Source organism: Melozone crissalis, unplaced genomic scaffold (genome assembly GCF_028551555.1).
Source record: "Melozone crissalis strain CALT ecotype California unplaced genomic scaffold, PUWL_Pcris_2 ptg000012l_1, whole genome shotgun sequence".
NCBI classification, from domain to species: domain Eukaryota; kingdom Metazoa; phylum Chordata; class Aves; order Passeriformes; family Passerellidae; genus Melozone; species Melozone crissalis.
Genome location: NW_026535790.1, coordinates 11,754,424 through 11,780,981, shown reverse-complemented (window position 1 = coordinate 11,780,981; position 26,558 = coordinate 11,754,424). Strand labels below are relative to the sequence as shown.

General features: G+C 43.8%; 1 protein-coding gene across 2 annotated transcripts in view; it reads left to right on the top strand.

Moving 5' to 3' along the window:
• The window catches only part of MAD1L1 (mitotic arrest deficient 1 like 1), a 347,760-nt gene that overhangs the window by 236,291 nt on the left and 84,911 nt on the right, over positions 1-26,558 (top strand). For both annotated transcript variants that reach the window (XM_054270764.1, XM_054270763.1), the window contains one exon: positions 22,056-22,246. In XM_054270764.1, coding sequence (XP_054126739.1) covers positions 22,056-22,246 — 191 coding nt within the window. The remainder of the gene's footprint in view (positions 1-22,055; positions 22,247-26,558) is intronic.

The following is a 26,558-nucleotide window of genomic DNA, read 5'->3' as shown; positions in this document are numbered from 1 at the left end:
CCTTTAGAGTGTGGTGCTGACATAAGGATGTCAGAAGGAGGGGAGAAAAGCCTGTCTTAGCATCTTCACCCCTATCCACCTGGCTTGCTAACACCCCTGTGTTAGGTCAGTAAGTAATGCAGTGCTCTCTGTGCTGCTGGCTGTGTTCTGGGCACCTCGTGCTGCTGGTGCTGTTTCATGCCAGGGAGGCAAAGGCATTGTTAAATCATAGCAAGTCCTAAAATGCGGGAAACTCTCATCTGCCCATCAGGGATTTCTGAGCAGCCCATTCTTTACAGTAAATGCTACTAGGTGTGCTTTGTGTGTCACAGCACTGATGCATCTTCCCTTGCTATTGCAATGTTTCCATGTTTTCTCCATTTCAATGCCAGCTTTTCTGGCATCTCCACTTAAAGAGGAGCAAGTCAATCCAGCTTCCATTAGGATACAGCATATTCATTCTTACATACAACCAGCTCCAGCTCAATGGATGAAAATCAAACAGATGAAAAGCTGGAGATGAGATTAGATTCACAAATTGCCTTTTCTTTCTCTGGGTCTCTGAGTGTGTTTCTGTCTCTGTTGAATAGCAAAATCTCGATGGGTCCTGTTGGAGGGCTGTGGCATGGTGGGTTGTTGGGCGGGTATGCAATGTTGTAAAGTTACCTTCTGCCATGATCAGACACAATCATAGGTGTGCAGCAAAAGTACCTAAATGAGATAGATCAGAGGGTTCTGTAAGGAAGGGCCAGAGGCAGCAGCAGCAGCAGCAGCACCTTCGCTGGAGATGGGGATGTGTCATCAGAAATCTCTCCGCTGGTGGCATCAAAGCGCCCGTGCAGATCTGAGGGATTCAGCAAAGGCTTTCTGAATAGGCTGGTAATGACGATGGTGTGTGATTCCCCTTTTAGACTGCCATGCTGCCTTCCCTGAAGTGAGGCAGGATTCGGGCAAGGGGAGGTTTCTGTCTCATTTTAGCAAAGCGATAAAAATAAATCCCGTGTTGAGCCGCTGATGTTAGAGCCGGTCACAGATGTGGGCTAAAGGCATCTCCATCATCAGCCACCATGAGGAGAACTCCAGGTCAGGTTGTTCCCACGATGAGTCCCTTCCTTGCTACGTGGGCAGGATGCTGATGCCTTTGCAAGCTCCCTGCAGAACGTGTTTGTACTCCCATGGTGCTACAAGGAGTAGCAGAGATTACTCTTCGCTCCCATTTCAAAGCACTTCATTCTACTACAGGATCCTTCACATTTTACAATTAAAAGTCCCAGGAAAAAGGAGGGGAGCATTACTTTGTGCTTTTATTCCAGAGTCCCTAGGAAGTTTTTGGTGAAGAGCGAAATTTTGAGCAGAATGTTCCCGCATATGCAAAGGCTTCATCTGCAAGGTGATGTCCTAAGCCAAATGGAGAGGCTGCTTGCAGCACTTGGGAACAGATTTAAAGCTAATGGCATCTTAGTTACGCCTCAGGTAGCTCAGAGTCCTCAGCTGCTAACCCCGACAGAAATAAATAAGGATAAAAATTAGAACCAGGCATATCGCACCTCCTGCAGCATGTTAAACACTGCTGTTCTCCTCTGTCAAAGCTGGAGTGAGCCAGGCTCTTCCATACAACCAGGGCAAATAAGCAATTAGCAAGAGGTACAGAAATAGTGTTTAGGAAGGTATAAAGTTGCTCTGAGAGCTATTAAACACCTCTTCTTGTTTTGCTTATTGTTTAGAGAGGCAATGTTTGACACTTAACAAAAGCTGACTAATGCTTTGGTTTTTTTTTTCCTTTTAATGATCAGAATTCAGGGGAGGGCTGACCGTGACAGGCAGGAGAAAGAGCTGCCATCCAAGTGAAGCTCTTTTTAATTAGAAAGCCCCTTGGATGATTTAGTTTGCAGTGATTTGAGTGCTGGCTGGTTTGGATGTGTCAGTGGTACTGACCAGCAGGATGCAGTCCTGTTCTGCAGGTTCTGGTTTGCTCTTCAGGCATCAAGAAGGGAAGCTGCTCCAACAAGGAGAGTCTGTGATGAGGGAAATTATAACCAAAGCCAGCCCTGCTCACAACTTCACCATCTGCTGGGGAAGCTCTCCCTTGGATGCCAGCACTGGTGGGAGCAGGCATAATGATGATAATATTTTCCACTTCTGTAGCACCCGCTGTCCAAAGGGCTCTGAGTATGCCAGAGATATTAATTAAGCCCCCGTGGGAGGTGGGCAGGCGTCTCCACACAAGCTTTTTTTTGCTTGCAGAGTCTAAAAAGATCGTGGCACTAATCTTTGGGCAGCAAATCCTTCCATCAGGCAGCGCTGGAAGAGCTAAAAACCTTTCATAGTGTTGTTAGTTTGAATCAAAGCTGTGTTAGGAAAGGAGTCTGGCTGACACTGACTTGCTGGACTGAGTGATCTTGTTGGAGGAGCAGCAGAAGCTGGATCTGCTGTGGCTGGTTCACAGTTTCTTGTAGCATAAAACTTGGAGTAGACCTTGTAACTTATGTCCAGTCCTTACATATAGCCCTCTGAGGAAACTGTGCTCTTAACATCAGATGGAAATCTCAGTGCAGTGCTCTACATGTGAAAAATCATGGAATCATGTTCTAGCTTGAGTAGGAAGAGACCCTTAAAAGTCATCTAGTCCAGCCCTCTGCAATAAGCAGGGGCATCTTCAACTAGGTCAGGTTGCTCAGAGCCCTGTCCAGCCTGACCTGAAATGCTTCCATCCACCCCCTCTTTGGGCAGCCTGTGCCAGTGTTTCACCATCCTTATATCTAGTTTGAACTGACCCTCTTTTAGTTTAAAACCAATTGCAGAAGCCCTGCTAAAAGGTCTCTCCACGTCTTTCTTATAAACCACCTTTAGGAACTAAAAGGCAGCAATAAAGTCTCCCTGGAGCTTTATTTTAGATAACACAATCTTTCTTTTTCATAGCCTGTATTTCCACAGTCTTCAGGAAATACATGAATAACACTGAATGGTCCATCAGGAAGGAAGCATGCATGTGAAAAAGGGAAAAATTTGACCACAAACATTTAATGCATGATGCCAACAGTCACAGTCCTAGATTTAGAAGTATGTCCCCATGAAGATCCATTTAACATGCTCTTCAGTTGGGTAGAGTTGGCACAATGAAGCTTTTCCTTCCTCTTGAGTGCAAGGCATGAAATGAAATCTCCTGTCAAAGAGCAAAGATACACCTACTATCCATGATCTATAGGAGGAAAAATACTCTTGTCAAGTATCCATTAGATGGTGTGTAAGTGTATTTGAGGCTATTAAAGACAGTTATCCTCAGAGATTTATATGTAACAGGTTAGAACGGGGGATGGTGGGGGAACAAACACTTGCTGTGTTTAATTATTGCTGGGTGCTGCATGCACTTTTCTCCATTATTTACTTAATCTTAAATGCCAGATGCTAAAGGGCACCAGCATCAATTAACTGCATAATTAGACTTGCAAAGAAATCATGTAATTTAGTTATAGGCAAATAAAAAACCCAAAAACGCACTGAACAGAAGCTCAGGGCTCTCTCTGCAATCATTTTGAAAGCTTCCTGCATACATTGTTTGCTTTCATTGCTCACTGGAAACTCTTTGGAGCACTCTCTGTGCCTCTTGCTCTGTAGGGAGCCAAATGTCTGATGCAGCATCTCTTGTTCATTCTGAGTGGATTTAGGCACAGCTTGCTTTTTTGCTTTCCAAATTCTTTTAATAGAAGTTTGGATGAAGGATTTATGGGGTGCCTCATCCTGATCCAGAGCAGAACTTGGCCCTCACCCTTTCTGTGCTCTGCATCCCCTCTGGTGCTTACTCTGGGTGCCCAGTCAGGGGAAGACCATGTGCTGCTCACTGTTCCTCCTAGCAAGACCTATTTTTGTGTTTTGCAGTGTATTTTAGTATTTTAGCATGCAACCTGAGAGCACCCTAACTTTAACAAAAAAGCCCTGCTTCCCTCTCCTCAAAATAATAAGCAGCCAGGTACTTTTATTCCATTAGTTCCCACTCTTAAGAATAAGAGTGTTCCCAGGAGTGGAATGCATTTTGTTTTATCAAGGCCTACAACTCTGTCTGAGCCCTTATGTTGCAAATTGCTCTAAGAGGGTAATAATAATGGCCTGGGCTTGGGTATAAGCAAAGTTTTCCTTCTGGAGAGCCCCTGTGACTCTCTTTAGTATCAGCAGCCCACTTTGGTATCAGCAGCCCTGTCATTGCTGCCTCTGCAGCATCCCCTGGTTCACAACTTTTGTTTCTTTCTCAGTTCCTGGGTGTTGGAAGCTGCTGACATGTATTTTCTCAAATGTCCTGAAACCTTTCTGCAAACAAGGTGGTGTTGAGCTTTTGAGAGCTTTGTTCTCCCTCTGTGCCTGTGCTGTCTCAACACTGCTCTTTTCCTCTCTGAAAATGCGACCCAGCCCTTACAGAGTTCCTTATTTCTTCAAAGCACTGTATAAACATTATCTAATTAAGTATATATAACATGCCCTAAAGTATTTTAAGGGAAAACTGCAGCACAGCATTGAAGTTTCCAGCCACTTGATCCAGTGTAAAATCTGATTGAATCACTAATTATTTTTCAAAATGCTGTGCCTAATGACATGTATCAAGGCAGTAAGATCAGAGCTGCAGCCAGAAGGAAGCATTGGGAGCCAAGGAGAGAGGGGCTGTCAGGTAAGTTCTGTGTTACTTCTGGAGTTAGTTTGGATCTGCACACTGAGGTAATAAACAGAACAACAACAAAAAAAGAGTTGCTGCAGCATTCAGATCTTTCCTGTTTTGATATATATAATCAGCTCTACATTTCCTGTTGAAATGTTCATTAAAATTGCAGCCCCTGTGATTATGCAGCTGCCTAATTCAAATCAATGGGGCTCCTGAAACGATTTTGGATATTTTTAAATACTGCTGTAGAACTTCCTTGTTTACAATGTTATGATTAAGTGACTTTTTCTCTAAGTCATCTAAAGCATTAATAAAAATCTCTTTAGGCTTTCTCTAATTTTTTTTTTGTTTGCTTGTTGTTTTTTGGGTTCTTTTTTACTCTGAGCAGCTGCAATGCAAACCTTGCTTTATGGTTTTATCTTTTACTTCTTACTACAGAATGTCTTTTTGGATTGATAACTACATCAGAAACCAAATTACACAAGTCCTTTATAATTCCTAGTAAGCCAAAATTGACTCTTTTTTTTGTTTTGGAATCCAAATACTAGTAAATAAAATAGAGGGAGCAGCAGAATAAACCTCACTGAGTCCTGTAGATGGTGAGAGGGAGTGAATGAGTGGCTGTGTGGCACTCAGTTGCTGGCTGGGGTTAAACCATGACAAACACTCATGCTGGGCTTCCAGCTCACCAGCTTCTGAAGCAACTGTTGATAATGCTGCCAAGAAGATTATAGTGTCCAAAGGGTCAAGTGCTTCAATAGGTCTCATGCTGAAAGGGAGGTAATTTCAGTTTTACTGGAAAGTTGTATTCAAGGTAATTTCAGCTCAGGAAATTCTGCTTTGGAATGCTTCAGAGTGATGCCAGGGCTCTTGTCAGTTTGTTTTAATGGCTTTGGGTTTATTAGCTTTTCACTTTTCTAATACCTTCAATCCCTTTTACTGTTTGTTACTGAAGCCTTGGCACAATTCTGATGTGTTGAAGTTGCAGACATTACAGGAAAATACCTAAATCAAAACATTGTGGGAGAGAGACAGCATGAACAAGCAGATGTTTACAGTCTCTGACTTTTGTGGTTAAGGAAAAGCAAACACAGTTCTATAAAAACTCAACGTGGTGAAAACATTTTAGTTGCTTGTAGTTACATGCTTCATCTGCTTGCAAAGGTATTTTTCTAGTTGTCTTTTGCTGTTATTACCTCTCCCCAGCTGTACTTATTAACTCCTTTGTTTAACTCCACTTGGTAGTGGTCCCACTGGGGCTGCAGGAGCAGGGGAGGAGGCAGAGCTGGCACAGCTCAGGGCTGGATCTCTTGGTCACATCACTCCTTGCTGAGCACATCTGCTCCAGCTGGTGCTGCCAGGTCAAGTGTGGGGGCGGCCACATGTGGAGCACTGCAGATGTTTGAGTGTGGTTGAGCCCAGATGGTCTGACACCAACCTGCCAGTGATGCTGCCACTGTGACATCCCTGATCAGAGCAAGGGGGATGATGGGGTGGGAGCTGTGCTGGTCCAAATTGGTCAGTGCTGGCTGGAAATGGCCAACTGTCTGGTGATTGGGTTGAGAAATATGTGAATATTTTAAATGAACCCTTGTTCTGTGGTGCTGGAGAAGTAGGATGCAGGCTGTAGGATTGAGAAGTGAGAATTGTTATTTAGTATCATCCTTTGTGTCCTCTTGGTATTCAGAACCTATTCACCTATTGAAAGTTGGAGGTAAATGCTTTGGATGTGGACACAAGAAGTGAATGAGATGGAAGGGGACAAGAGAAACCAAAGCTTTTTCTTCTTTTTACAGAGAATAGATTGAATGTGATTTGGCCACTGCACCTTAATGGGTAATCCCCACTCTGAGCCTCAGATGAAAAGAAGAAATCTATAAGGCTAGAGATAATACAGGAGGATTTTTGCAGACTTTTCTCAGATGTAAAGTGAGCTACTGAATAGCACAGCCTTTAAGGATAACTTTTTCTTCGAGCACAGAGCTAATTCACTGATTTAGCCGAGTTGGGTAAATCTGTTTCTCCTTGCTTGCTCATCCCACGCACGCAGATCTTTTGTGTGTACCATTTTTCCTTTCCTCTCTTGTTCCTCAGTGTACAGTTTTCCTAAGAGTCTCTGACCTGTTTTGGCAGAGCTGCTCACGCCAGCAGCATGGTCTCCATGGCACTTGGTGTCATTGACCTCAGTGGGAAGAGTCCACAGCAGCAGCAGTGAGTAAAATATTCTCTAAACCTAAATGAAGTGAATCCTTCTTGTAGAAGGCTGCAGTGCAAGAGATCAGGACTTTGTGTGCACTGGCTCCCTGGTGTGAGGTGGATCATTGGAAACCAAGAGTCAAGGTTACCTCAGTGCTGTGCTTTTTTTTCTATACCAAAATAATCTCTTTGGTGACTAAGCATGGGAGATCTCAATGTTTTGACTGATCTTATTCCAAACAGGATAGTCCGGCACTAAGCCAATGTTTGGTGCAGAGTTCTCAGGAGACAGAGAGATGGAAGAGTTCAAGCAATGTCAGAAAGCGAGAGAATCTTCCCAACAAGTAGGGCAGGAAGAAAGGATGTAGAGGCTGTGCAGGGAAAATGCAAGATGAAGTTGGAAAAGAAAAATAGTGAAATTTTGGGGTAGGCTGTTCTCTGAGCCTGGTGCTATAGTTGATGTGGTGGAGCTTGCTGCAATGAGTGTGTTGGTCCCTCAGGATTCCCAAAGTGCTCTGCAAAACCTCACAGCAAAAGGAAATCTGCACGGGGGTTGCTTCATCCTCCACTAATGTGCATCCATGGCTCGTGTGAAGTACAGCAACTGCTCAGTGCCACACAGGGGCCATCCCAATGGCACAAAGTGAGAAGTGTCTTTTTAACTTAAAAATGGAGGAGGCAGAACGTGGTTACCAAATGGCATTTGTACAGGATGCCACAGTCTTGGGTTGTGCCCTCAGCCCCAAATAAAAAATGCTCTGCCAGGAAAAATGTTTTACCTCTTCTGTAACATTCCAGGTCTGAGTCTCTTATCTCCTCTGAAAAATGGACTATCCAGGGCTCAGCGTGCTCCCTGCCATAACCTTTAGCTCATTACTGATTCAGGCAGAGAGTGCCAGCTATTGAATCACAGGGCTGGCACCCAGCTAAAGGTCGGGGTTGTGTCTACGTAGATGAAAGCAAGCACAACCTCTTCTTCCCAAAAGCACTAATACGTGGAAATGGAAAAGTTCTCGTGAGTTCTGCAGCACTCACATCAGGCTTGGAAGCAAACAGACAGGTAGGAAAAGGCAGCTTCCCAGCTGGGGAGAGCCACATCAAGGGGCTGATGGAGTTTAGGAGCTGTGGGCACAAGCAAACAGCCATTGTTATTCTCCAGGGTGGAAGAAAATGTGTTTCTGCCAGCAGATGCAGACAGTACCTGGAAGCAATTTGAAAAGCCAGGCTGACTCCCATGGCTTGCTGCCCTCCAAGATAACACTTTCACCTGTGCCCTGTATCCCACTGCAAAGGTTTCCTGCTGCTGTTTTTTCCAGCTCATGCTTAGTTTCCACATTCTCTGCCTCCAGCAGCTTTTGAGCTAACTTTGCTCTTAAAACTTCTTGCCATTTGTAGTTTGAGTTATGTGATAGAGGATTGAATGCCTTGCATCTGTAGGGAAAAACAGTCTCTCCTTCAAGACATGCATGGACTTACATATCTCTGCTGCATGTTAAATTGAAGGGTTTTGCCTCTGTTAGTTGGGATTTCTCAGTTGTTAAAACATTTCAATGCCTGTCATTAGCAAAGGGACATTGGGCTGACAGAACCCATTTCTCAATCTCCCACATTTACTCACCTGCATCACTTCTGCTGAGCTTAATTTTCATTATAATCCTCTGGGTCACCTGTGCTCCATCAGCCTGTTCTCTCTAAGGTTTTGTTTCATTAGAACTTTATTATGGAGCTAATTTTATTTTTTAAAGCCATCGAATTCAAGGCTGAGCTATGAATTTTCCTGTTAAACAGGAAGATAGCCCAGGTCTGTGCCGTGATTCAGCAGATTCTGTGCTCTCAGGGCTGTCACCAGATCTATGCTGTCGAATTAAGTAGTATCCTTGACTTTCTTTCCCTCAGCTCCTCTATCTGTAAAATGGAGACAGTGCTAATCTCTCATTTGTGTGACTCCATAGGCTTTGTCCAGCGCTTCAAAGATGCCAAAGACAATAAAACTGCCAAGCCTCCTTTCACTAACAGGATTGATGATTTACACCCAAAATGCTCATTTTTGTGCTAAAACAAGATCACCTGAAAGATACTGCGGTTGGAGCCGACCCAGGGAAGGGGGGAGGAGGAAACCATCTGTTACACAACAGCAGAAATGTTTTGGGGCATTCGCCTGGGAAGCTCTGGGTGACGAGTTTGGAATATGAAAGCTTATTTATATGGATGGAGCTAATTTTCTCTAAGTTATTCCTTTTTCACTCAGGGAATTACCTAATCTTACAAGAGACTCTAGGAGGAAAGATTCATTTATTCTCTGTCTCATTCAGCCCCAGGCAAGCCTGAAGATGCTCTGCCTCTTCCAGTTCTGCTTTTTTAACTGATTCTATTAATGGAGCTTAAAGATTTTCTTCTTCTGGGTAAAAAGGGTTAATCTTCCTCATTCCCACTCACCCTTCTCCTCCTCTTTTTCTGGAGAGTTCTTTTTTTGGCAGCTCTGGCTGTTTCTATCATCTTCTCCCCCTAATCTGCCACTATCTGAAGAATTCATTACATTTCAAATCAGAGGCCTTGCTGCATACATTAGCAGGTTTTAATAGACTTGCCACGACTCAAAAAGGAGGAAAAAAAGGGAGAAGATTTAAAACTCTTGTCTTGCCGAAAGCAGACAGATTGACTCAAAAATGACTCAGTCAATAAAAGATGAGTTTTGAAAAGGCTTCCCTCTGCTCAAAGGGAGCTCGTATTCCAGAGAATTAGGTTTTTCTAAGCCCACTGTCAGAAATTAATAATACATACGGCATGTAAAATGGATTTAGCCCTCTACAGCCTTATACAAACATATCTTTGACTTGCTAAATGTGACATGACTACCAGGATTTTCCAGCCTTTATCCCAGGAGTTTGTCATCTCTCCAGAATGGTGACCTCGGTGGAATTTTTAAGCACATTAAAAAAAATTTGCTAAATGAGATTTTAATTAAGAATATGTTTCTACTTCCCTTACCCTTTTTCTCCACCCAGACCCCTGCTGTCAGAGTGTTTTATTATTATTTGCAGTCAAAATTATCCCAAAAGCTCTGGTTTAAACTCTCAAGCTATCAAATGTCTTTGCTTGACACTTTCAGTAGAATTCCTCTGAAGAAAGATGTTGAGCCTTCTGCAGAATCTTTGATTTGGGTGTGGGTTTTGTCTGCTGCCACAAAAAGGTTTATAGGCCAATAAAATATGTCTTTCTTAGGAAAAAAGACAGGGCTTCTGTATTATTAGATTTATCCACAAGTATTCTTGTGTGATTTGATTTCTCAGATGGCCCTGCTCACCTTGCTTAAGGTAACTCAAACGTGCAGGTGTGAAATCACTCACCACCACTGTTTATTCCTCCATCACACTCCCTCAGCTGGTAAGAATTAAAAGTGGGATTAATTTTATCCTCCTGGATGATTTGGCTTGATCCTTTATTCAGACTAGCCTAGTTGAAACCACAGAAGGTGTTGTCTTCAGCAGGTAAGTCCTTACAGCCTTCTGGATGGCTGTGGGCAGTCTGCCTTTGTCCATCTCTGTTTTCTCATTCTTCCAAACCCCACTATTTAATTATTTTTTTAGCTATCAGAGTGGTTGACTCTGTCTTGAAATCTTTTCCACGTTCTCCCTCTGAAAATCTTTCCTCCACCTTTTTTTTAAAAATTACTTATCATGAATTGCCCTTTAAGCTAACTTTTTGAAGTCACTGCATGTCCTTATCTCCTCATGGATCTCTTCTGTCCTCAGCTGTATTATTCTGCTCATTGCCTGTGGGCTTATGGAATGTTCTATGTGAATGTGTTGCAGCAACATGAAGTCTGACTCTGGACAATATCTCCTAGATGATGCAGAGAAACTTTTAAAAACATCAGTGAAGAAATGAACACACTAAAGTGCTCCATTTTGGACCATTATGTGCTCTATGGTTGTTGCTTGGGCTTGAAACAAGCAGAGCTCATAATTTTTTAAAAATGTTTATGGGTTCTATGAAAAGTCTGAGCTTAGAGTTGTCGACAATATGCACCCAAAAGTGCAGCAATAGTGTGTTCTTCTTTCCCACCATCAAACAGGAGACTTGCTCAGATTTTCTTGTGCTTCTTTGGCTCCAAAGAATCATGGGTGTCAGTGTTCAGAAGAATTTCCATCAAAGTAAGAAGAGGTATTTTGCACAGAGCTGGAGGTAACAAAGTGGTTCAGCACTAGCAAAAGTATTTCACTGTATAAGAGGTCTCCACTTTTATCTCTGAGGTCAGACTTGCTGTTTTTGTTGGTGGTAGTTTTTTTTTTTTTTGGTTTTTGAATATAAATGTGACATCCCAAGGTTACAATCCAGGGTTACATCCCTGGTTTCTTGTGTTTTCTAGTCAGAATGTGGAATTAGCAGCTGCTGGAGCATCACTTAATGGGATTTAATTCCTCCTAATTCCTCTAGGCTAGGCTGGATGGGCCTCTGAGCAAGGTGGTCCAGTGAGTGGAACAAGATTATCTTTAAAGTCCCTTACAGTCCCAGCCACTCTGTGATTCTGTGTAACTGGAAATGAGCTGTGTTCAGAGGACACCCAGTAGAACATCACCCTCTCCAGCACTGATTTCCCTGAAGAAATTTGTGTGACTAAATCTCTTTGTCTTTCTTGCACAGGCAGGGACCCTAATTTCTCATTTCTGTGAAGAGCCATGAGGAATTGTTTTCTTGGAATTCCGCAGGACTTCTGCTCCACTTCATTCATGTACATTACCCAAACAAATGCTGGTTCTTGGGTTGTATTATAAAATATAACCAGGAGTTATACAACAATCCCAGGAAGAGAACACTTGCCTGTCTTGTGTTTCTCCAGTCCTTGGTTTAAAATTCTTGGAAAATCCAAATATACAAGAGCTAGAAATCAGCTGGATTCCTGCAGCTGGAATTGGTGCTGTAGTCATTCTTCTTCTGGGCTTTTTATTATTAATATCAAGCTTCTTCCCAGGATCAGTCTCCAGAGTTAATGTCCTTTATCTCATGTTATAATCAGGAGCTTTTAGTTTTCTTTTGAAGATATGCTCCTAATGTTGGTATAGAGATGAACAAAACTGAAGAGAACAAGCATGATTTTACCTCTAGTTTTGTGTTTGTTTCCAATTAGTTCAATTTTTCATCTCTTCCATGTTGTCTTGACTTGAAAAAATAGTTTTCCTGGTGAATATTATATCTCTTGAGCTTCCAGCTGCTTTGCTGGGACACAGCCACCCAATAATCTCCTTGGGAATAATTGCTGGTGTCCTTTCAGATAATTCTTGTGAAAGGTGACAAACTGCTCGCCACAGTGAGATGTTAATAGCACAGAGATGCCCTTTGTTTGAAAGCTGGTGCAGAAATTACCCCATGCAGTTGTTGGAAAGTCAGACTTTTGATGGTAAGAAGTGAGGAATGGATCCATTCATTTGCATATAATTCCAGGCCTTTTGTGTCATCTTTTGTGTAAACCATACAATTTCCATCCCAGTGGGGAACATGTGCTCATAATGCAGAGGGACAGGAACATGGGCTTGCTCTCAGCAGGAATCAGGGTTAAACACATGTCATCTACTAAAAAGGAGGAAAACAGGGTCTGGAGGAGCAACATTGAGAGAAACAGCCATGGAAAATTAATGAATCCAAGTTATTAGACCAGCTCAGGGGAGACCATGTCTCCTGACATCCCCTCTGAGCAGGCATCAGGAAAAGGGAGGAATCCGTGTCCTTCTAAGGATGTATTGAGCTGAACTGCCCCTGCATCTGCCCCAAATCCCAGCCAAGACTTTCTGCATGTTTTTCCTGTAATAAGAGGCTCAATTTACCAACCAGATCCACTGCAGCTGAGGTGTACATCTTTCTCTGTGGCACTGAAATTAAACTCTTAAGAGCTCTTTAGACTGCAGCTGACTAGCATGTTCCCAGTGTAGGTTTCTCAGCTTTTTCATAAAGAGGTGATGCATTTTTGAAAACAAAAGGCATAGGTGTCTCTGTCTCTGTGATCTAGAGTCAGAGAGGTCCATAAATACTTGTTTTAGCTTTTCTGTTCTTCCTTCTCTCTTTCTAGGTAGCCAGAAGGTCTTTCTGAGTAGGCAGTTGGTCCCAATGATGAACTTTACAATTAGAGCCTTAGTGCCCATCTTCCGAAATTTCTAATAAAATTGCATGAATATTTAATACCCAATTATTAAATATTTAAAAATTGAAAACGGAACTGGCTTGGAAGTTAGCACGTGATGAATAATTCAGGAGCAGGAGAGGAGACTTGGCATTTGGGCTGAGACAGATGTTACCTTTCCTGTCTCCCTGCCCAGAGATGATTTTGGTGTCCTCCAGCCTTGGCATAGTTTGTGGACAGTGCTTGGGGACATCAAGCCTTTATCCTTGGCCAAGAGTACCAGCACAAGGTTGAGGGACATAACCCTCCCTTATCCATAGTAACACTTCAGACTCCTGCAATGGAAATAAAAGCTCCAGAGGCTGGAATAACATGATTGAAAGCCTGGTTATCCAGGAGATGGCTCTGTTTCCAAACATCTTTCCTGCTCCAGGGAAATAAGTTTTCTTGTCTTTCCATCTGTGTCACAATCCTGCAGTTCTGTTGTTTGAAAGTTCTTTTTCCCCTCTTGCTCTGCTGCTGCTCCACGCTGAACCAACAGAGTTCTCCTCCAGCAGGAGCATCTTTAAAGGATTGTTTTCATAAAGTGGACACCAAACAATGAAGCAGAACATGAAAAATATGCCAATAAAAGCAGGGCAGAACCTGCTGTCCCGTGAGAGGAGGTCTGGGGCACTCAGAAGAGTGCCCGGAGGAAACATCTGATGTGATTCTTGAGCAGAGTGCCTTTGGGTCCTGCTGCAGGAGCACAAGGAGCAGGGAGAAGGCTTTGGGGAAGGTTTGACTAGTTGGCATCCAGAGAGCTTTCAGGCCAACAGCAATACATTTACAGAGCCAACACTTCAAAACACTGTTAAGGGGATAAATAGGGGAGAAAAAAAACATTGAATAGAAGGAGCAAGTGGAGGCTTTTCAAAACCTAATTTCCTTTGGAACAAAGCCCTAAAACAAACTCCACAATCTTGTGCCATTAAAAACACGAGTAAGGTGGCATGCTGCAGAGCCTTGCCTTTCTCTGTGGCAGTGCCATTGTGTTCTCCCAGCTGGCTGGAGCCTGTGCATTTTCCTGGCTGTGCCCTGCAGGCTGTGCTCAGCACCCCAGGGCCCTTGGCTGACCTTTCTGAGTCTCCCCACCTCGGGGCAGGGTACAGTGTCACAAAAAAGGGAGCTCTGGAGATGGGAATGGGTTATTATGGGGTTATAATGACTGTGAGGAAGTTATTATGTGGGTAGAAAGGCTTGTTGACAGCCATGCTCCCAAACAGTCAGGGAGTCTGCAGGGTTTGGAGTTTGGTCTGTGCATCCCAAATCAAAACTAAAGGGTACCTGTATGGTGCCCTGCCCCATCTCAGCATCTGTCTTACACCACAGAGTTATTTAACAGCAACTTTAGACGTAAGAGGAACCTCATGAGGCATTTGTTAGTTCTATATTTTGATTGCCTGCAAAGCTACAAACTTTTTGTGTTGTGAACACAGACTGTGCAGTGCAGAAAACAGAGGGAGAAAAGAAACTATAAGTAACATAATCTTGGACACTACCACTGAGTTAAAATAGCATTTCCATGAGTCTCAGCATCTGAATTTGACTATAAAAAGTTCCATGAGTAAGAGCAGAATGGTTTTGCTCCTGGGAAGGCTTGAAATCATCTCTTGCCAGGGGTGGAAATCTCCCGTTCACAGCTTCGCTGAGCATCATCAGCTAATAAACTGTGAAGCACTCTCTAATGCATGATTGAATATTGTCCACCCTGTGCTGTGAATTAGTAAAACTCCTGCAAAAAGTCTTCACTGTGAGAGAGAACAAATAGCTATTTCTGGAGCTGTTTTTCTCATTTGGTTTAATAGCAGATGCTGGGTGCTGTTGCAGAGGATTAAATGCATCCAGTGTTTTGGGGTAGTACTGATAGTAGTGATGTGCCAGTGGAAACAAAATAATGGGCAGAGTGCAAGGGAGGTGATAGGCAGAGGATAAATTAATCTATTAGATGCTTCTGCAGACCACCCTGTCTAATTAACAATGCATATTATAAATGTTAATTATGTAGTTCTTAGGATTAATCTTTTCATTAGACACTTCAGTGGTTTCAAAGCACTCTTTTTCTTGGAAGCAACTTAGTGGAGAAGTGATTCTCCTTCATCTGATAAGTGATACAAATTATGCCCCAATTTTTTGCTACCTGACTTCCCTGAACTACAGCCCATGAAAAGTCCCACTGACTTTTTTTTTTTTTTTTTTTTTTTTTAACTCCAAAATAGATTACCTGAAAAACATGTAGGCTGGAAGACTTATGCCTGAGATTTGCTGGCTAGGTCTAGAAGCAGAAGTTAAGTACTTTCCTGTAAACTGAAGTGACACAGTATATTTGTGTTGTTAAGGTGAGGCTATTTTTTGCATCCAGAGTTAATGACTTGCTGCAGCTCTGGCTGACATCACTTTGTTCTGAGAAGTGCTGTTGGGCTGTAATTGCCATATGGAAGGGAAATGTGGCTGGCAGACTTTAATCATAGTTTGGGAGGTGGAGGGAGATGTCTTCCTGCTTGGGTCACAATTTATGGCCAGTGTGCCCACCCTAATTTCCAAACTGTTTGTGCCATATTATGCTAATGGATGGAGTCCATCTTGGGCAATAAATAGCTCTCCTGAGGTTAATTTCTCCTGTGTCTGGGGTGTGTGCTGCCATCCCCACTGAGTTCTGTATTGCTGCGAGCAGGCTGCTCACACCATTACAGCCACAGATTTTAGTGGTACCCAGGGTCTCTTCACACAGCACTGTGCTGCCTCCACTGAGAGCAGCTGCAGGAACTGAGCTGAGCTTCCAAAAGCCCACTTGTTTTCCTGCTGCCCCCACTCCAACACAGCTCTGCCAACAAGAAGGAGGACAAGGAAAGCTCCAAGCAGTGCTGAGGCTGGGGATGCCCTGAGAGAACCTTTTGCTCGGGGGTGCTCCATTGGCCAGCCTCAGGTGTGCTTGTGAGTTTTGCCATTTGGTGTTGTAAGCTCAGTTTTGGCAAAAGGAAGAAAAGAAAATCACTCTTCACTTGATCCTGACCCAATGTTTGTGTAGGTACTGCAAGAGAGAGTTCATGGTTTTCCACAGCTTCCTCTCTTTGGTCCTCAGTGTCCTGCTGCTCTCACCTTACCCTCCCAATGTCTTCTGCTACTTTCTTCAAGTTATCAGAGGCTAATTAATTATGGACTTCTTTCCAAGAAATCCATGATTAATTATGTCCTTTGTAAAGGTACTTGGGTTGTCTGAAACGGAGCCTTCAGCCAACCATCTTCAGTGAAGAGAAACATCTGGGAAATTATTTTTTTAGTGGGCAGTTCTTGGTCAGTGCAAGAGCTGCATCTGGTCATGGTGGTGGAGACCTTTACTTGTGCTGTGCTGCCTTTGAAAACTCTCCCCAGAGCTGCTGGAAGGGCAAGCAGGGGGCTGGGAGGTGCATTGAACCATATGGTACATAGACGGTTTAAAAATAAACCAATGTTGACTGATCAAATAAATACCACTTAGGTTTCAAATTGAACAGCCAGTGCAGTCTGTTGAATATAAAACTGTTTTTACCTTCAAGGAAAGTTATAATTCATGGCTGTAATGTCACAAACTTCAAGTTTTGCAGAGAGCAGTGTGAGGCTGCCAGACTGTAAGGTCGGGTAGGGGTGGCGTGGGGCTGCGTGGTCCCACTCCCCCAGGGCATAAAACATGCCTATAAAATCTAGCAAAGCGAATTTTATTTCTCAAAAGCAATGGTCATAAACTTGCCTACATCAGAAAGTGTTCAGCTCTTCTCCTATTAGCCTTTATTTAACACGATACAATTTATTTTTATGTTGTGCCCTTCACAGAATATCACAGAACTCTTTTCAGACATTGCTCCTCATAAACTGAGGCTGGCAAAGAAAATTCCAGCTTGAGGTTTGAGCAGGGCAATGACTGGAAGGGCCCCAGGTGCAGAGAGACAGATGGGAAGAACAGACCTGCAGTGGATGGAGTAATTCAAAATCAGTTTGGGGGTGCAGGGGGGTGGTTCAGGAGTGCCCCTGCATGGCAGCAGCTCCTGTAGATGGGGGAGAATAAATGTAATTGTGCCTTGCTGCTTGGAACTGAGAAAACAGTGTTTCCTCTTCCCATTGTGTGAACAAGGTGATTCTGGCATCCCTTTCTGTAAGCTGGACACAAAATTTAAGCAATCTCCTGCTTAAATGAAGCAGGGTTGGTGAAAATGCGGCATCCTCCATAGCACTGTTGGGTGGCATCTGTCTTGAGGCCCCCTGGCAGGGTCAGCAGGGACAGGAATTGATGTGTAAATGCTTTATCCTGTGTGTGCTGGAGTGAGTGACCCCCAAACGTGTCACTGAGGGAAAGTAACCTTTAATGGAGAGTTGGAAAGGACTGCAGGCCTTTCTGAGAGAGATATATATTAGCTGGGATTGCAGCTGAATTAATGCAGCTACATGGCTTGTGGCATCTTTGAGGATGGGCAGAACAAATTTGTATTTTCCTGGAAAAGACTAGTGATACATTTAATTTCATGCCACTTTTGGCATGCTCAGAGTCACATTGTTTCCTTCTCTTTCCCTGGGGAAAAGGCAAAGCATGAATTTGGTTTTCTTTGGTGTAGAAACTGCTATTGTTATTGATTGATCTGGCTGAACCTGGAGCAAGAGCCAAAGCTGTGGTATTTCCAGGCTGCTCTGAACAGTTTCAGATGTAAGGAGTGTCAAAGGAGTGGAATAAAAAGCAGTGACATTTCCAATATGAGACCAAAAAAGCTCAACTCATATTTTATTTATTTATCCAAAATAGTTTGAATTATTCATTAAAGTCAATGTAAGTGTGTGAAAATACAAGGTGTTTCAAGAAGCAGTATCATTAGGAGGAATTAATCATTTGGCAATATTAATTTTCTAACAGATTAATGATTTTTTTTTTTAAAGTGAGGATTTTTTTCCACATCAAACTCTTCAGGACAGGCAACTTTTTGTGCATACTCTCAGCCTGAATACAAAGGAGATGGGACAGGATTTCTATATATTTTCCTGTTCTCTCTATTCTCCTTTTTTTTTTTTTTTTAACCCAGTCATACCCCCAACCAAGGCATGGCCTGTGTAACCTCCTGCTTATTTTCTCAGTTCTTATTTGTTTCATAAACTTGGAGATGCTTTGGCATCCCTTCTCTGGGATGAAGAGAGTTTGTGATGTGACCTTCCCCATCCATGGCCTCTGCAACTTCTCTCACCTGTGTTGTGCAAGTCAAACACAAATACAGGAACTCAAACAGGTTCTCTAAACAAATAGATTCTATTTTTCAAATACTGTCTTTTAAAGGTGTAGTTAAACCGCATTCTCCAAACATTGGGGAAGATCTGAATGGATCAGATGTTCAGGTTTCTGTAGGTGGTAGATGAAGGGGGTGGACACATCAGTGCTGTCACTGGAGCCCTGCTCTGACCATCCCAACAGAATCTCCCTCTGTCCCAGGGCCTCTGTGGCTGTGCCTTAAGCACTGCTCTGAAACAGCTGAGTTGCACTCTGACTTTTAAATCAATTTTTCCTGACTGTGCTAGAATTTGGCGGGAATTAGCGGTATTAGGTGAGGCTTAAGAATTAACGTTTTCACAGCTCTGAATTCAGATGCAGAGCAAACAATGAGCTGCATTTCAGCTTAACATCTTCACTTGATGGGGGACATGTTAGAAAGATTAATTACTGTCCCCAAGTCGGTGCAAATGCTGCTGTCCTGCTGGCTGGGTGCAGGGAATCTGTGGTGCCAGGTCTGTACTTGGACAGACCCATGGTGCAGAGAGGCTCCATAGGTACCCTACAATTAATCATTTTTTGCCATTTTAGACACCCCAAGGTGTCTGCGAAGTTATCCTGGCGCTGGCTGGTATCACACAGAACCTGCAGGATGCTTCTTTCCTGCAGAAGTATGATAAAAAGGTATGAAAGATATCCCAGGACATCTCAAATGGCTTTGTTTCAGCAGCGGGATCCCATCTGACTTCTCTCAAGTCTCAGTTTACCTTCCTCTGATGTTACTCTTCCAAGGATCCTGCTCATGCTGTGCTTTCTTGGTGGTGTCAGCAGATCCCTCAGTGGAAAGCAGGGCCGGTCCCAGTGCCGAGTGCTGTCCTGAGTTGAACCAGGAACAGCCCCGGGTTGAATCGTTCCCAGGGGATAAACCCTGCGGGAGGGAGGCACCAGCTGCAGCTGAGCTGCTGAGCGCTGCGGCTTAATTGGGCGTAAAGGAGGAGCAATCTCTGTTTTACAGTCAGGGTTCAGTGGACCTTGCACCGGGGGCAGCTGCAAACTCAGGCATTCCTCCTGTGTCCCTGTGCTTGGGTTTTTTCCCGGCTCTGTCCCTAAGCTAAAGAAGCCCTGATGGAGTCACGGGAGGGATGACAAGGCTTCGTCCCACCCCTGGCACATTCAGCTGCATCTACATTAGCAGCTCCCCAGTTCAGCACCTTGTGCCAGTGGCTGACACAGGGCATCTCTAACGAGCAGAGAGGTTTTTCATGCAGATAATTCCTCCAGCCAGGACACCAGCACTGCTGCAGGCTCTGGAAAGAGGGCCAGGAGGAGCAGCAGGGAGGCAGCAAGGGCACACAGTCCAGGCGGGGGTGAAAGCTCCCTGGTACTTCAGTTACACTGGAAAGCCCCAGATTTCTTGCATAAAAGAGTGATTGTAGTCAAAGTTTTTCCTTTCTCACCCTGAGGGGAGTGGAGGGAAGCAGTTGCCATCACTTAGTTGCTGTTGCAGAGTCAGAGGGTTGTTTAACTAGGCCAGCGCTGTTGGGTGGGGGTGAGGATGCTCGTGGTGGCCACTGGCAGGACCAAATTTGAGAGACAAAACAGTGCAAAAAGCACTAACTCTTCATGAATAACGAAAGCTGTTCAAGGAGTTAATGAATTAGGGTGCCATCCACCTCCGAGGTTATAAAAGTTGGGAAAAGCAACCTCTGAGATGCAGTAGGAAGAGGCAGATTTACTTTTCCAAGGCTAGGCTGCATTTATTAAGGAAAAAAATATTGCTGTTGGACATGGCAATATATTAAAGGCAGAGCTGTCTCTGACAGTGACGAAATGTTATTTACCACTGCAGTGTGGTCACTGAATTTTTACTTTCATGTATAGGATTTTGTCCTTAACAGTTGCACAGCTGAATGAAAACTGAGAATATCCAGGTCGGAGCCACCCATTAACCTCCCAGTTTCAGAGGCTGATTACTTGATTAATCAAAGACCAGTCCCAGCTGAGATGATGGGGAAAGGGTTGTAATAATCCAGAGAAGGGTTGAATTAATTACACATTGATGAGTTGCTGTGAGTGGGAAGGTGGGTGGTCAGAAAAGAGCCTTTTTGAGCTCATGAGAAGGGACTGTGTGTAAGACACAACCTTTTGGGCCATTAAGGGTGGTTTGGATAGTCTCTACTTGCTTTACATCCCCCTACAATTAGGAGGTTCCCTGTATAGCAGGGTTTTAGTGAACCAAAGGTGATGTTCCACACAACTGGTTTGCTCCCCTTCATAAAGCAAGATGCAGCTGGGGGATGCCCAGGGTAAAGGCAATCATTGCTTGCACATCAGCACCAGAAGCTGCCCAGGAAGGTGGAGCTGGATTAGCTGAAGGTAAGGAGCTGGCCAGGGTTAACTCTCCCTGGGTGGATGCTCTCACTCAGAAGTAAAGGGACATGCAGTTCTCTTTAACCATTAAAGAATTCCTGTCCTTGCCTGGGGATTAAACTGAGTTGGATTAAGGCCAAAGTACTTCTGAGCAGGGGCATCCTCGGTGGCACTGAAGGCACTTTACCTTAACACATTGAATTATCCTTTTGTTCCACCCACAGTGCCTAACCAGAGCAGTAGAGGAGATGAGAGGTGACTGGCTCTCTCCTGGTGTGCCTGCAGCTGCTCCATGGCCTTGCAGTTTCCATCCTCCATCCTCCCTGCACTGTGCCTGGGAGGCCAATGGAAACACTTTCCAGCAAGTACTCCAGCAAAAAAATTTCCAGCTCACTTGAGAAGCAATAATGTTTCAGTATGGGCTCTATAAACCCAGCCAAAACCATTCCTCATATTCCAGCAGTCACCTTGCTCTGAAGCTCCTGCTGTCCTGCTGCTGGACCTGACTTGGTTGAACTAAAGACATATGGGCTGCAAATGCTGCAATTATGTCTCTGATCACAGCACAAAGCCTTAAACCTCAGAATGACAAAGAGGTATTCGACTGAGGAAGTCTATTTGTTTGCTGTTAGAAAGAGTCAGGATTTTTCCTAACCCTGGACTGCAGTGTTGATAAAACAGGCTGACTTGGGAGACATCTCTAGTGTATATTAAAGTAAAGCCAATCTCTTTAATTAATGGGATGATAAATTGAGGTTTAATTACTCGGAAGGCACCTTGGGTGAAAGATTCATGGTAATTGTTGTGTATCCTCTTGAAGGATTCACAGTACTGGCAGCTCCCTTTGTAGCAATAAAACACAGGTGAGTGGCAGGCAGTCTCCCAGGACCTCTCTGATAGGGACTAGTCCAGTTAAGGCAGCAAATGCAGAGAGGCAGAGGTGCTCTCCAGGCTTTTTATCACAATAAAAGCCCCTTCCCAAACCTTGAGGGATTCCTAAGCAGTGTGTCAATTTGAGATCAAAGCACTTGCCTCAAATCTCCTGCACTGGAAGGGATTTACCTTGTAGGCAGCTTCCTCCTGATGCAACCATACAGAGGCGTATTTTGGACCATTTTTCCACTTTATTGCTTTCTGTAGAGGAGCACCCTTCTCTTGGGTTCTGTGTCGAAAACAAGCCGTGTGCGTGCGGGGAAATGGAAGCTATAGCTTTGAATTTTTGTAATGTGTTGTTAAAAAACTGGCTGAGCAAAGGAAAAATCCACCCCACCAAGACATGTCTGTTTTCCTTACTCCCCAGTTTACTATCTTGCAGTCTGCTGGGACCAGGAGGAGAGGCATCCAGCTTGCTTGTTTCTTGCCTGCTTAATTCACTTTTTAATTAACCTTTTCAATTCACTCAGTTTGGCTAGCACTGCAAGTACAGCACAAGGGCTCCGTGCTGGTGACATATAAGAAAATACCCATTTTCTTCCCTTACCCAGAGCTGAAGAAGCAAGTGGAAAGTGCGGAACTGAAAAACCAGCGCCTGAAAGAAGTTTTCCAGACCAAGATCCAGGAGTTCCGCAAGGTGTGCTACACACTCACGGGCTACCAGATCGACATCACCACCGAGAACCAGTACAGGCTCAGCTCCATCTATGCTGAGCACCAGGGGGACTGCCTGCTCTTCAAGGTAGGTCTGTGCACCCCTGCCTGCTCCTGCTTCTTTGGGTTCATGGCTTTGTTCAGCGTGCCAGGGTGTATTTGCTCTTTCTCAGTGGTTAGACTGGAAAATCACTGCCCCCTGTTACCTGGCAGAGTGTTGTTCGTGAGGGAAGTAAAGATCCTTTCTTCTGTTAAAAAGTAGGAGGTTTGACATCTGGTCTCCCACTTATATATCAAAGTCTGGAGTAAAGAGAAGAGACTCTCTATGCATAATACCTCAGGCATCTGGCCTGGCACTTCACCTTTTTATATTATCAGTTACTTGCCGCAGTAATAAAACCTTATGTAACCATCAAGGCTCATCATCACTTCACTATGAGATATATGTCCCTATGTTTTTTTACCATCCTCTAGCTTGTCTGCGTGTCATCATCTTGTCTTTATGTAAATTGGAATCCCTTTTGAGCAGCAACTCATGCTGGTGTGTGTGAAGTGCCATTTATGTGATGAGTAGCAATAACAGTCTGTCTTCTGTCTGTCGGGTGCTTTACTGCTCTGGCTGGGTGGGCTGGGAGCTTGTGCCTTGATACAGGGGCTGTTTTCCTCCTCTGTTACCTTCTGAGCTGATGCACTAGAGAGCTGAGGTGTGATGTTAGAAGTCACCAAGATGTTAAGTCCTGTCTTTAGGTTGGTTCAATGCCAACAGCCCAAGTTTGCAGGTCAGTGGGAGAACTTTCTTCTTCTCCATGGCAAACCCAACAGCACTTAAAATCATATCTGCCTCCCACTGATCCTCCTGAGAGCAAATCTCCTTCAAGAAGGATTTTGGAGGTGTTCCCTTATTACAGGAGGGAACTCTGCAAGCAGTAAGTGGGGAAGTTCTGTTTCTGCAGACCTACAGCTGTATGCCACATGTGGATGGTTGCCAGATTGCTTCTCTATATAATCGGACAAATGTTTTCCTGTTCTGCAACTTTAGTGCCTCAGGAAAAATAATATATAACAAATAAAACCCAACAAATAGAGCAAGTGAGGGTGTGTATAAGACAGCACCTAGGATCTTTAATAAAAGTAGGAGAATATCCCCAAAACAGTCATATTGCTTGGCCTTAGGAGAGTTCTGGATTACCTGAGGCACATAGCAGCGACAAAAGCAGCTCAGTGCCCAGGGAAGAGAATAATTATGTTGATTTTAAGGTGCTGCCATTGAATCCTGAAAACAGTTCTCTGTTGAGATGGTGCAGTGCTGTTCTAACACCTCCAGAGACCTGTGCTCACACTTGTAGTGTTAAATATCCAATGGATGAAACTTCAGCAGACTCCTGGAGATGTCTGTTGGATGCCATGGCCAGACAGTACAAGTTGCAGTTTTTTCTGTACCACAAGAGAGATGGCATGCTTGGAGAAAGTCAAGAAAATGTAAGAAAATTGTATGCTGGCCACATGAACAAGAACTGGCTGGCAGCTCAGGAGCTTGCCACTGATAGAAGGAAACTCTCCTTGGTGAAATGGCAATATAAACTATTTATATGCAGGACAGGATACTAAAGTATAGATTTCTCTCTCTACACATTCTTCTGTCTTTCTCTTCTTCATTTGAGTATTTATTCCCAAGTACATCCCAAGGATGGAGGTGAGTGTCAACAGGTAAAGAAGATCTCACATTTCTTAGAGCCAAGGGTGGGTCACTTATTGATTCTTGGAATTCCTCAGGCTCTCTTACCTCACCACCTCTCCGGACAAGAGGAGGAGATTTGCTAACTTCACCATGAATTTAAAAACTCCAGACTTTTTCTCCCTGTTAAGTAAATTGCAGACAATTCCCACTGGCTGCAGCTTTGAATAGTGGTAGAATATAAACAACAAATTATTTCCTTGCTGAGTCCAGGCAGCTGGTTTTCTTGTATGTATGAAGGCTTGAATCCTGACTATAGCTTCCAGCAGGGCTGTGTGTTTATGCTGTGGAATTTCTGAGCCATAGCAGACTGTGGGTGTTTGTGTGCATTTCATTAACCCAGAGAGGTCACAAAGCATGGAAGCTATTTGTATTTATTCTATTCAAGCAGTTTATGGAACAGGGTCTATATAATTAAACCAGAGAAGTCCCTTGGCACTTTACAAGCTTCTGTAGTTCGGCTGTAAACTTTAAAAGCATATTTCAGTAGCACTGCTGGTGGCATTTAATTTTAAGTGAGGGATGCAATAGGAGCTCCTGTAATGTAACCCCTTCAAAGCTAAATGAAGATGAAAGATGTTGGTTTTCCTGGCCAAGGTGTGCTGTTGCTATAGTGGAGCTTATTATCTACCTGCTGGATGTGTCCAGCCAGTTTGCGTTAATCGGGACCACAGCTCCAGTGAAAGGGTTAATCACAGGGCTGTGCTGGGAATGTCAATGACTGCATCTATAAATGAGCACTGAATTCCAATGAAACCATACCAGTATTTATTGGTGATCCCTATCAGTGCAACAGATGAGCTCATCAGCTTGAAGGATGTCCCAGTGATTTTCAGCCCCTCTGTGAGTGCGTGGGCACAAAGGCACATCTCAGGCTTCACAGCTCCCTCCCGTTTGTTTGCTCCTTTTTATTGTTTCAATTAAACACCGTGGAAAGGCTGTTACAGATTCCTCACCAGGAGTTTAGATTCTGGTGATTTTTTTGTGGGCTGTAATGCATTGTAGCTCCTGGGGCACTTGACAGTTTTGTATTCCATTCCTGTTGCTGCTTCATTAGATGTGTCCAGCCGTGGCACAGACTTGTGTGTGATGCTTCACTGGTGTGTCTAGACCAGCCCACCCATCAGATATCCAGGAACTGCCTCAAGTCCCTTTGTAACAAGCCATTAAAGACGTCTCTTAAAACAAACAAACATTGCTGGGGAAATTCTGCATCAGCTTATCAGGCTGGGAATGAGGAGGTGGCAAATCAGGCTGTCATTGCCTGGCCAGGAGTACATTGTGCTGTTTATCCTTGTCTCTGGCTGGGTCCTGAATGGGAGTAAGTAAATGAGGTCTTTAGAAAGGCAATGACAATTGTTTCAGACAAAGAAAGTCCTTCAGTAAACAGAAAGACTGGTCAAATTTGAAGAGGAGATGATTTGGAGACACTTGTACAAATGAACAAACAGTGAAAAGAAATTAAATCGCAGGCTTTTTTCTTTTTGTGTGCCTAAGGACACGGTCCCAGCCAAAGCATTTGAAGTCAATCAATTTGAAAGAAAAAGAGTAGAAATCCTTTTATTTGATAGACCCTATGGCTTCAAGGAACTACTGAGAGCAGGAGGCCATTGCATTTTCTAAAATGTTAAACTATCTTTGTGGGCAAATAATAATATCTAATTTTGCATAAAATATGTACATTTAGCCAAGGTAGGGACATGCAGAGCTCTCTACTTGGAAGTGTAAAAACAACTCCTTACTACAGAGATTAGGAAGAGAATAATAACTCATGTGGTTAAATGTGCAGAGACACTCTGGTCTGCTGAGATTCCAGCACAGTCTGAGTACCATTCTGGCCAGGGCACGCTGGTGAATGATGTACGGCTCAGAATAGGCAGGATGGTTAATGCAGGGATTACTTTTATTCTCCTGAGTGGTCTTGTTTCATCTTGAAGCTGACAGCAGTGATGGGAGCTGTGATTCTTGAGTCCACATTCTTGGCACACCTGCAGTTTCAGTTATTCCTCCTCAAACCTAGCGGAGTGTTTTGGGGAAGCCTGTTCTAGCTGTTTGTTTCTTTTTGTATCTCTATCTTCTCCCCTCTCCTCCTCTTCACCCTTGATGAGTCTTGAGAGGAGAAGGAAATCACAGTTTTGATGGAGAGCTATTCTTCCAGCCGCAGCCTCACACTCCTGCACACACAATCAAAACTAACAATGGGGCTCATCGGTGGAGCAGGCCAGGCAGCAAGAGATTGATTAGGGACTGCAGGCCTCTCTTAACTCCTCATTCTTGTTAATTGCAAGTTATTTCATTTTCACGTTGTGTTTTGTGTGGTTGTTTGAGGCTTGATTTCAGCTCGGCTGCAGGGGCACCAGCCATGGCTGTGTGAGCGTGGTGCCTTCCTGCTGGATGATTGCTGGGACTCCTGCAAGGGTCAGCAAGCACCCATCCTGGGCTGCACTAATCAGCAGCCTCTAAAAGTAGCTGCTGAGCAGTCTGTGGTGTTACAGCATCAAATCCTGTGTTTAACCTTCCCACACGTAATTTTCTTTCATATATTCTAGCAGTCTGTTTTGTGTTAGGACCCAGCTTTAATTCTTGCTACTGGCTTCAAATTGCTCTTCATGCTTTTTTTTTTCTTCCTTACACAGTTTCTCTCTTACTGCATATGCTTCTCTGA